The sequence below is a fragment of the Gallinula chloropus genome (assembly GCF_964237585.1).
Source record: "Gallinula chloropus genome assembly, chromosome: 1".
Lineage (NCBI taxonomy): Eukaryota > Metazoa > Chordata > Aves > Gruiformes > Rallidae > Gallinula > Gallinula chloropus.
In genome coordinates, this window is record NC_140085.1 from 7,050,440 (window position 1) to 7,062,945 (window position 12,506).

General features: G+C 38.2%; 1 protein-coding gene across 3 annotated transcripts in view; it reads right to left on the reverse strand.

The window, feature by feature from the left end:
- The window catches only part of UPF2 (UPF2 regulator of nonsense mediated mRNA decay), a gene marked incomplete at its 3' end in the record, with an annotated part of 65,945 nt that overhangs the window by 33,341 nt on the left and 20,098 nt on the right, over positions 1–12,506 (reverse strand). For all 3 annotated transcript variants that reach the window (XM_084279547.1, XM_084279546.1, XM_084279548.1), the window contains 5 exons: positions 10,846–10,949; positions 10,237–10,322; positions 3,962–4,070; positions 2,693–2,806; positions 1,462–1,578 (listed from right to left, as the gene is read on the reverse strand). In XM_084279547.1, the coding sequence (XP_084135673.1) occupies positions 1,462–1,578; positions 2,693–2,806; positions 3,962–4,070; positions 10,237–10,322; positions 10,846–10,949 (530 nt within the window). The remainder of the gene's footprint in view (positions 1–1,461; positions 1,579–2,692; positions 2,807–3,961; positions 4,071–10,236; positions 10,323–10,845; positions 10,950–12,506) is intronic.

Genomic DNA, 12,506 nt, shown 5'->3' on the forward strand with positions numbered 1-12,506 from the left:
AATTGTCTTCACCTCCGATTGAAATATTAACTCCGCTCTTTTCTACCATTCTTGCCCCCAAGGGAAAAGGCATCTTCAGGTACAGCTGTTATATTCTTTCAGCTTCATCCTCTGTTTTTACACTCTATGTGAATTATTTGCTGTTCCAAAGCAATAGCTTTTTGCTTCAGAAATTTAATTATTTATGTTTTCTTTTAAGTCATGAACACATTTATAGTCAACTGGAGTTCTCCAGAATATTTTCAGAAATGTATTCTCACAGGAGATGCAATGTCAGAGCTGAGACAACACTGGACAGGCTATAAATAACAAGATCACCAAATCACAGAATCACAAGGTTGGAAAAGACCTTTAAGATCAAGTCCAATGGTTCCCGTCCTATGCTAAACCATATCCCTAAGTACCTCATCTACCCTTATTTTAAACATGTCCAGGGATGGTGACTCAACCACCTCCCTGGGCAGCCTGTTCCAGGCCCTGACAACTCTTTCAGTAAAAAGTTTTTCCTAACACCTAATCTGACCCTGCCCTGGTGCAGCTTCTTGCCATTTCCCCTTGTTCTATCTCCTGTTACTTGGCTGAAGAGACCATTGCCCATCGCTCTACACCCTCCTTTCAGCTAACTGTAGGCAGTGATAAGCTCTCCCCTCAACCTCCTCTTCTCCAGGCTGAGCATTCCCAGCTCCCTCAGCTGCTCCTCACAGGATTTGCCCTCCAGCCCCCTCACCAGCCTGGTTGCCCTTCTCTGGACATGCTCCAGGACCTCAATATCCTTCTGATGGTGAGGAGCCCAGAGCTGGACACAGCACTCGAGATGCGGCCTCACCAATGCTGAGTACAGGGGCACAATCACTGCCCTGGACCTACTGGCCACACTATTTTTGATACAAGCCAAGATGCCATTGGCTTTCCTGTCCACCTGGGCACACTGTTGGCTCATACTCAGTCAGCAGTCAACCAACACCTGCAGGTCCTGCTCTGCCTGACAGCTCTCCCCCAGCCTGTAGTGCTGCATGGGGTTATGTCCCATGTGCAGCACTCTACACTTGGTGCTGTTAAACCTTATCCCATTGGTCTCTGCACGATACAAGTCCATAGCACTACAAAGGTTAATGGCACCAAACCAGTCAAGGACTCAAACAATGTAACACCAGCACATCTCAACCCCCTCCTACAACAAAGAGACAAGACTTCAGGAAAACTGATTCATTCTCCTCCCATACTTGCCTCTGTTCTTATTAAATAATCAAGAATTTTATCCTCCCTGAGCATTAGAAGATAAGACTTAATGAAAGTTTTTGCTTACTGGAGCATGAATACTGTAACTGAGGATTAAGGTATTAGTCACAAGCATCATTATGGTCAGAGCACTGCACACAACCAGAAAATATAAGCAGCAACTTGTTTAATTCAGTGCATGCCAATGTCCACCACACCACACCACACCGAGTTTGTTCTTACCAAAAGGACACTGGTTCTTAAGTGAGATTCTGGTGATCTAAAGAGGAATCTTCCACAGGTTTCCAACAGAGTGCATGCCATTTCAATATGGTGATGAGAAAAGTCTGACAGAAGCATCTAGCACATATTTAAAAACACAGCAAGGTTAAACAATGTTTTCAACTGCAACAATACAGTAAGTTAGATTTACACTACTGTGATGTCCCATAATCTTTAAGAAAAAAAAAAAAGAAAACATCGCTCAGATGTTAATTCAATATTAATCTAATTTAAAAAGTTATGTAAGAACAGTCTTCACCCCAAACTTAGGCTCCAGAAATCTGAAAAACACGGTGCTTCAAAGCCTAGCATAAAAAGACTGCAATATTAAAACAAACACTATACTCTCTCATACTGCTTCAACCTGGTTATTTCTGCTTTAAAATTCCTGCTACTGGACTGGAAAAACACCAAGTAATGGTGCAAAAGAACACAATGAACTCAAAGCACATCTAATTTATTTTATTAAGTTAAGCAGTAACTAAAAATCAAGATTTGCATTTCACAATATTTTATAGATTAGAAAAATGGTGAGTATCTTTTTTAGGAATTCAGCTTTGATACCTAACAAGTCAATGAAAAGAAACTATTCCAAGAGGCAGTGATCTTTACCTGTATGTCTTCAACTACCTTCCATATAAGGCACTTTCGTTTTTTAAAATCCATTTTTAATTTGAGGCACAACATCAACAGTAAGTTTGGATGTTTATCAGCGTTCAAACTGAGATGATATACTGAGAGATTAATGCTTTACAAAGATTTATTTTGTTCCTCAAATAAAAGCACCTGCTAAAAGAGCCTATCAGCCCCTCCCTCCCTCACCAAAGTTCTCATCTCTAACCCTTACTTTTTCTGTTATCTTCCCTGTATAAACATTAATTGAAGTCAACATAATGAAAGTTTTGCAACACACAGCAGGTAAGTAGCAACATCTACCATCACTCTCCATAGACAGTTACTAGGAATTTGTTTATGTCCAAATGTGGAGGTTTATTTTAATATATTCCTACCATCAGAAACATGAAATCATTTTAATTTCTAGAAAAGCTGTAAAAGTGGCTTCATACACAGCAGCTGACATGATATGCAACAAATTAGTTGATAACATCAGCAATAAATATACAAAGGGGAATAACAGCACAGGGATACATTATCAGCATATTCAGTAATACAGGACTAGCACAACACTAACCTTTAAACAGTGGAGAGTATCGTTTTTGGAGAACATCTTAAACTTAGTAAGTTCACCAATAAATCTCACAGTTTTATTCTTTGTTTCAATGTTGATCTGGTCCTTTTTTCTTACCTACAAGGAAAAAAAAGATTTTAGTTCAGGCCCTCAGCAACACCTCTCTCATACAAATTACTTGGACCCAGATATATTTAATAAGCTTGGGAATCCACAAGCGTTTGATATTTGTTTGATTCCTTAGGCTCTACCTTTATCTATCAGCAGTTGCTCTATGACCTTGTTTCTTCAGAAGCTTTTGAATTTCTTTCTGCATTCCCTGAGCCTCCAATAACAGTCTTGTAACATTCCCACAGTTACAGGCACACATCAGCCTAGCTACCCCCTCTTTGCCACAGTGACCGTTAAGACTTCCAGATTCTGTATTTTTAGAAAGAATGAGCAGCCTGTACATGAATATCAACACTTGTACAGTCCCTAAGGAAAAACTGAATACTGACAGTTTTTAAGTCAGGTTTTCTTTTCAAGTGCAGGCTTTCTTAAAAATTGCTGACATCCAGCATGACCTTACTAACAAATTTGAAATTTAAATCTGTGTATAAACATAGTCAGCAAAATATAAAATTGTATTTCTCCCCAACAGAAACAGCTTTTCTAAGAACAAATAACTTCAGAGAGTTAAAGCTTAAGTATTCTCAGTAGCTCACACACATTTTTTCAATGTAGATATTAAAATTAAAAAATTGAAGTGTGCCATAAAACTCAGCAAATAGTTAAGGCATCACTGTGCACCATACCAATTCTATCACAAAACTTAGAATGGAGTGAAAGAAGATGGAAAAATGCATTTGTGAGGAATACAAATTTTGGTGCATGAAACTGTAAACCAATTTAAATTAGACACTACATTGCAATAGTAATGACCACCAGAACAGTGACCTTTTAGCAGGAAATGTGCTATGAGAATAGGTCAGTTCCCATTTTAAATGCAAGTTATTAATTTATAGAAAATTCTTTAACACTGAGCACAGTTTATAAATTTTTTACAGCTTCTGTAAAAAATGAATTGTTACACAATTCATTTTAACAGAGGCAGACATGTATGGTAAGTTGTAAAAAATATTTTAAATGTTCAAATCTAGTATTCTAGAACAAATCCACCCAAATGACCAAAAAATAGTCACTGAATTTAATAATTAGCAGCTACATAACATCAAACGCTATTTTATTCCCTAAAGGACAACAAAGAAAAACTAAATGAACAAAGCCTACATGAAATCTGAAATCCCCTTTCAGCATGGAGCAAAGATCCTCTGCTACATCAGACATGCAGGGATGCAGTGTAGCAACCAGTCTTGCATAAAATGGCAGCAAATCCAACCTGCAAACAAAGATGGTGTTAAGATAAACAACTAATTTACAGACAAAAACGTATTCATGTCTACAAGCATGGGTACCGTTTTATGGGTGAAAAGAATGAACGTGCACATACTGACAGAATTACAGTTCTACAGGCTCATGCTTCAGAACACAGTCTCATTTGAAAACAACAATACAGTATCCTACCAGTTCTGGGCCCCTCAGTTCAAGGAGGACATAGAAATCCTTGAAAGAGTCCAGCACAGGGCCACTAAGGTGATGAAGGGAGTGGAACACTTTCCTTGTCAGGAGAGGCTGAGGGAGCTGAGCCTCTTTAGCTTGGGGAAGAGGAGACTGAGGGGTGACCTCATTAATGTTTATAAATATGTAATGGACGACAGTCAGGAGGACAGAGCCAGGCTCTTCTCAGTGATGGCCAGTGATAGGACAAGGGGTCACGGGTGCCAGCTGGAGCAGAGGAGGTTCCATGTGAAGATAAGGAAAAACTTTTTCCCCGTGAGGGTGACAGAGCCCTGGGTCAGGCTGCCCAGAGAGGTTGTGGAGTCTCCTTCTCTGGAGACATTCAAACCCCACCTGGATGTGTTTCTGTGTGATTTAGCCTGTCTGATCCTGTTCTGGCAGGAGGGTTGGACTAGATGAACTTTCGAGGTCCCTTCCAACTCCTAATGTTCTGTGATTCTATGATACCACATCCCAGGAGCCCTTCACAGTTTCCTTTCTTTAAAAACTACTGCCTTAGATGGAATGTCAAACTCCATCTTAACTACAGAAGTTGACCTTTAAGAAATTACCAGATACAAAGGAAGTCTGATCCTTCTCAATACACATAAGAAAAATTATTACAGACACTTTTTTTAGCAACAAACATAACCAGCAAGGTAAAAATATTTTTAAGTCTAAATATATCTAAATACATCAATATATCTTAATACATCTAAAGTATCTAAATGAATGTACATACAACATGTACTACATACAACAAAGCTCAGCAGATGTGATGTGGCAACCCTTTTTTCCCAAAACTCACCTAAGACAATCACAAGCGATATTTCAAATTTTATATAGATCTTCCCTTACTTTCTTTTCATTTTCCCTGATTATACCCATCTCATCATATCACATATTTCCCCTAAGGAATTTTGGAGGGCAATTTGTGTTTTCCTTATTTGTACTGTGTTTCTTTCCAAAGACAATCTAGTTGTAAAAAGGGGATAAAAGCCCTTCAACTTGGCTTGTGGTTGCCTAACAGGACACAGAATCTAACAGCTGCATTGCATCACTTTTAAATGCAGAGAAACCAACTGCACTCTGAGGCCTTGCAAGATCATTTAACAAGGTGAAAAAAGTGCTTTTGCTTTATTTTCAGAACACAAGTTAATGCTGTAAACAGACGAACTGTAGAACAAGCCTACTGTTTTAAGTGAAGAGAAATATTTTAAATATGCATGCCTAGAGTGAGAAATTACCTGTAAAGGCAAAAGGATCTTGAATTCACACTTTACCAAGGGTAAAGAAAAAGAGATGTTGATGAAAAAAAAAATCTAAAAGCACAATCAGTACATAGAGCTAGCCCTGGCACAAATAAAAGGTGGAAAAGCATTGATAAATATGATCAAGAACCCAAAAATAAGCATACATTACTGCCTCCCCTCTACTGCTATGTCACTAGAGCACATTATTAAGATCTTTAAAATCCACTAGGAAAAAAGGATAATTATGCATTTAAACTGTGGATTAGATGCATCAGAATATACTACCTGGAAGAGGCATAGCTAGGCAGCCTCCCCATCACACAAAACTCCTGGTGAAACACTGCAGATATGCCAGTTACCTATTTAACAGTTTTTATGCTCTCTCATTAATCAATAACTTCAGCAGTATTTACATTTTTCAAGTCTGTTGGAACACACTGTCATGGATGACCAGCCACAGCAAATTACCATGATGTTATTTAGCATTTAGCCATTAACTATTAGAGTGAAAGTAATGAAGTGAAAGTCACATTACTTTACACACACATAAAAAAGCTAAACTAAGAAGGGACTTTGGATTATTTAAGGGAGTGTTATTTAATTGAGGGGATTTGTGTATTTCATCTTTTAAAAGACAAACAGCAGAAAGTTTTATTCTGGTCTAAACAAGCATGTGCTTTCTGAGAGCGACTAATTTCATCTCTGTAAACTGAACATACCTGGGGGAAAATTAAGGTCTTAGAGCACACTGTTGCTATTTCTTCAGAGAATACAAAAGGTTTCTTCACAGGGAAGAATACTATCACTGTGTATTTCTAAATAGGTGAAATATAATAAGGAAAAGCTTTGGGTCAATTACTTTGAAATTGGCAATCAGGGATTGAATCCATTCCCTCTCTCAGAGGGAGACACCAATTTCTGTTCCCGAGTGAAGAGATTGCAGTATCGGTGGCACCACCTACTGGTGCCTGCATTAAGGCCAGTTGAACTACAGTTTGTTTTCTCCAAAGTCACTTTTCCTTGAGAAGCACGGAGAAATTAGGTTAAAAAAAAAACCACAAAACCCACAGTATTGCTTTCTCTTCCTGCTCTTCTCATTATGAAGCAAGATCTAGCATCAGGGATGAGTCAGTTACTCCCTGAAGCCTTTGTTAAGGACCCCGAATATAAACTACCACATAAAAAACATGCTACTTCTGACTACTGTTTTTTCTCCACGTACCTTGGATTGAAATCTAGTCAACTCTGGATCACATGGGCTGCACTTCAGTGAAATATGTATGGATGTATCTTTTTTGGTAGAGTTGCAAATGTTAATTTAGAGAAAGAATTTGCTCAGTTAAAAATCCTAATTGTAGTATCTCTAGAATTTTGGGGTGCATTCAAACTTTTACACTCTGAGATAAACAACTGATCTCTTGCTTAGTAAACTTGCCACTTCATAGATCACCATAGATGGGTGAACCAAAAAACCCCCAGAAAAACAGCCCTATTGACTGTTGAACCTTTGTCTACAGCTGTCTAGGCCTAAAAAGGCATTTCAAACTTCTCATAACAAAGCACAATAAAACTCAACAAAACTGCAGTACGCAATTAAATGTAAGTGATATTATGTATCTGTACAGGAAAGTTACATTAGATGGTAAAGAATTCTACCTGAAAGCCCCAAAACCGCAAGCACTATGGATTAAATACTGTACAGTTCCCTTAGTACAAACTATAAAGTTCTGAATTAATTAATTATTTGAGTAAGTCTTTGAAAAAGACTCTGTTCTAATGGGTTGTAGCTTCAAATTGCATCTGAAAGTCTAAATATGAGCCATTTGTAAGTATTAAAGAGAGCGGTGCAAAGATGATGTATTCCAACACTTTTTGGTTTTCCTTGAGGAAAAACCTCTGGGGTTTTTTTTTTTTCAAATTAAGTTTTCTGTCTCAAAGGATCCTATATTTGTCCCAATCTATCCAATCCTGATGGGGAGCAAGAAAGCTCCCTAATAACACTGCGTAATGACTTCTACTTTACAGTGTCTACATTAGTCTTTAAACATGAAAACAGTTTTGCACTTTCTTGGTAAAATTGTTGTGCCTGCACATTTCCTAAAACTGATCCCTGGAGAAGCAGCAGAACTTACTGTGTTACTGAAATATCTTATTATGGCTGCCAACAAAACAGCGAGGCTTAGACAATGTTATGTGATAAGCCTGGAGACTAAACACTTGGAAAACACACTGATTTATCTGCATCCTTTAACGACACTGTTCCTCTGAACCTTTCACAAACAAGCCCACCAAACCCAATGCCCAAAACAAGATAAAAAGAAACCCCTCAAGAACATAACCACAACAAGCTTTCTTTTCCCATAGCATCCTGAAGGGATATTGCAGAAATGCCTGGAATTAGTAAAAACTAGTATGTGACACCCATAGTGTCACAGGTAAAGACACATCATTATGGTTTGGTGAGAAGATACTCACAGCAAAAACTGCAGTTAATGTACAGTATATAAAGCTTTGAAGCAGTGTGTTATACAACTGACTAAAAGAATTTGTATATTTTAAAGCTCCTATTAGCACTGTGTGCCACACACACACAGAGCTTTTCCACAAAGATTAGAAACAGAGATTTCAAGGCAGAAAGCAGAACTGCTCCTTTGTCAACTGCAGTAAAGCTAACTTAAATATTAGGAAAGATTGCCCTTTAAAATCATCTGTATCTATGGGATTTTCAGCTGGTATTTTCCTTGCAACTGTCTGTGGTTCAGAACAAGCAGCTCAATTAGCATCCTATTTCTTCTGCTTAGTAGCCCAGAGATGGGCATCACTTAAGCAGGCAAAAGAACTGTAGATATATACAGTGGAACTTAAGAGATCTTACAACTGGAAGCTCGACTATTCATCAGACCTGTAAGTCTCAGAGCAAACAGCAGAAAGATATTTTTAAAAGAACTGTACATAGAACATTAATATTTATTCATATTAAGAATAATTAATATATAATTAATGAACAAGTGATCAGCTGAACTATTTGCTTCAGTATTAGTTTCACCTGTTAGAGAACAGAGCTGTCATAAAGACAGCTGCTCCTTCAGCCAACTACAGCATCTATACCAGCTGAATGAGTTCTAGAGAAAAATTAATCTTTTAAAACTATTACTACTTTTAGAACAAATTTGTGGGATAACAGCATTGGAAAAACAATGCCATGTGGAGACTATGTAAGTTTTTAGCAGTGTACCATCTTTCTAGTACATCCTGATGAAAACTGGGGTTTTTTTAATGTCACAATACACTAGGAATTTAGCTTTTATTTTCATGGTGTCTGTATGAAGTCACACTGCTGTAGATGTTCTAGGTTGTGTGAAAAAGTTCAAAATCGCATTTTGATGTATTTCATTATTACCATTTGGCTAATGAAATAGAAATATTATTTCCTCCCAACACCATAAATTTAATCTGAAGGGCATCTTGTTATAACACAGAAGTGTCTGTGCCTGAAATATAAATTGCTGACAGAGGCAAAGTCTCCAAGAACTAAGGTGTCAAAACCATAATTTTCAGAGGAAAGATTATGTAAGAGAGTGAAAGACTATGTGCACTTCTAATTGCAAAACTAATTATCAAGGTAGAGTCAGGTTAATGCATACAGTCAGCAAACAAACTATTAGCTTATACACAGCTAAGACTGTAGGGTTATTAGCACACCAGATGCTTATTACAAATGGGATGTAGAAATAGACTGGAATTAAGGTTAAGAACAGAGTGCAGCAAGTGATTAAAAGTAAGGAAAAAGCAAACACCAAAGTCTGTTTATTCAAAGCAGTAGTTTACACAAGTCTTGAGACAAAAAGGACACACAAAGTATTTTTTCCCACAGCATTAAGAAGGAATGAAATCAAAGAGGTGTGAACTCTTAACAGGAAATCCAAGATGATGATGAAACATTTGAAACTTAGCATCAAAACAACCTCCAAGGAGAAACAGGGCAAGGTGGAGCAAGAAAAGTGACTCCTTCATAATTGCACCTATTTAAGGTACAAGTATACCAGAGATCAGATAAATGATTGCAAATATTGAGACAAAATTGTTAAATTCATTGGAAGCATAATATATTTCTGTAAGCAAGGCAGGTACCTCTCTTACAGAAACAGAAAGAAGGAGAAATAGCAAAATTCTACATGGAGAGATACTGAAGAACAGAAGAGGCCAGGCTCAAACTCTTACACCTCCCTTCTAAACTGGCCAGCCTAGAACCAGCTCTGTTCCAGAATACAAAGGCTGTAATGGCTATTTACTCTACCAGAATTAACATTAAAAAAGTCCTCTTAAAGGATGTTGTGCTTTAACTATTCACAGCTTCTCCTGAATGAAATATTCCTCATTTTTTGATAGACAGTAGGTTTTACTGTTGTTTTCATGGTTAAAAGAGACATGAAGAATTCTGCTGTAAACCCACAAGTACCAGAAAAGAGAAACTAAGTATAAACAAAAATTGGGCTACTATACTGAGGTGAGCTGCTGGACTGTTAATCCTAAATATTTTTTCTGTGCTCTTACATAAGTCACTCCAGAAGTACACATCAGGAATAAACAAATGCAACTTACAACATGCACTGGTCTTCAGTAATTTAAGGAATACATACATGTGAAATGAGATAACCAAAGGGTGGATCCAGCTTGTTCCCCTTCAGTTCTTACCTTTGTCTAGGAACTATGAAAAGCGCTCGTACTAGTTTTCTTCTGTTGGCTTTTGTATTCATATTCATGCAAAAATCCATTGCTGCCTACAAAGGGAAAAGGCCATAAAATACTTCATTTTTAATGCAGCCATTTTTTATTTAAAGCAATATAGCATGCTTTTTGAAAACATCTTTTACAGAGCTATTCCTGTTACATGTAAGTGGTTTTCAAAAATTATAAAGAAAAAAGAAAATCTTTATTTTTGTCTAGAACTGACAAGAGTTAGAAAACACGTTCAGTTCCAGGAACACAGTCTGATTCTTTGGATCAACACAAGGAAGAAAGAAGCTTCAGGTAGATGGGGAATAATTTGTCAGGGAGCAATGGGAGGGGAAATGCCAAATCTACTTCTAAAGCAAACTAACACCTAAGAGAACAGGCAAATAAAATCAGTATCATATGGTATTTTGGCAACGGCTAGGTGAGGAAAAATAAATAATTTCTTTCAGGTCAAAAATGAATTCAGCTGCTGCTAGACTTCAAAATCTTAAATCTTCATTTTTAGACTATTTGATCTCATATTATAGTTTTTAAGAGTGGAAAAAAAAATGAAAACTGCAACTGTACCTTGTCAATGAGGTCTCTGTTGACACAATTTGGAAGCTGCTGAAGAAAAGCATCTACTATAAGTTTTAAGTGAGATCCAGTACTGGCTTCTTCATCCTCTTGTTCTAAGAGTGAAATAAACAAGCAGCAAACACCTTTAATCTATGAAATATGATTTACGATTCACATTCCCCAAACAGTGCATTTGTAATATTTAGTTCTTAAATATTCATCTACAGAGTAAAAAACAAATAATCTAGAGATGAATACAAAATTTAATTTTACAATGCAAAAATAAATCATTTTATTTTTCCATGTCAACAGAAGTATCACCTTTAAAACCTGTCTCCCTAGTCACAAAGTTTCATAACTTCTACTGTCAAAAGTAACAACAAATACATCTTCCTACAAAACCATGGTTATTTCTTTGGGTGATAAAAAGATGACAAGAAGGCCCAAACCTGGCAGAGGGAGTGGGGAAGGAAAGTGTCAGCAGAGACAGGACCAGACACCAAAACAAACCAGCCTCCAACAAAAAACCCTAATGCAACAGTGGGTTCTATTTTACATATGCTTGCCCTGCATAAGAAATAGAATTCTTGATCAAAAATACCCACTAAGGCCATTCTTTCACCCAGTATGTTTCTGAGATCTTTTCACTTGAGGCTGTAAAAACTAAAGAAAAACTCAATTCCTTCAACTGTACAGAAGCCAGAGTATAAAGTCATAAAGCAACAAGGATGGAGGGCTGATCATCTAGCAACTGCAAGGCAAGTGACAGCTTGTTTTTCAAGCAAATGCTTCTGTTAATAACTTGCAACATCCAAAGCACTGAGTTGTATCTGTTAATTGAGCCAGTAACACTACTCAAAAGGAAAGACTTCAGGACAACTCTGTCAGTGAAATTCAGATTTTTCTAACATCAAATAAGAAGCTCTCAACAGACAGATGTCCCTACAGCTACCCTTTAATTGCAAAATACTTGGTATGCCTCACAAAAAACCCTGTGAGGAGCAGCTGATTGTACTGAGGGTGGAGAAGCCTTGCAGGGGGACCTGGACAGATCAGAGAGCTGGGCAATCACAGTAACATGAAGTTTAACAAGGGCAAGTGCCCAATTCTGCACCTGGGAAGGGCAACCCTGGCGATACATCCAGACTGGGGGATCAGAGGCTGGAGGCCAGCCATGCTGAGGGGGATTTGGGGGTCTGGGTCGACACCAAGTTACCCATAAGCCAGCAGTATGCCCAGGCATCAAGCATGGCACGACCAGCCGGTTTGGGGAGGGGATTGTCCCATTCTGCACTGCGCTGTGCTGGCCTCACCATACCAGGTGCAGTTTTGGATGCTACAGACCAAGAGGGACACAAAACTACTGGAGAGTATCCAGAGGAGGTCAATGAGGATGGGGAAGGGTCTGGAGCAGAAGTCTTACGAGGAGAAGCTGAAGTCCCTGGGTTTGTTCAGCCTGGAGAAGAGGAGGCTGAGGGGAGACTTCATCGCGGTCTGTGGCTTCCTGATGAGGGGGGGCAAAGGGGCAGGTGCACCTTCGGCAAGCACAGAACTTGACTGAGGGCAAACAGTGTCTGGATCATGCATTCAGTCCCATGCTCTGACTGGGCTGGCCCTGTGTGAACCCAGGAGTTGGACTCTATGATCCTTACAGGTCCTTCCAACTCAGG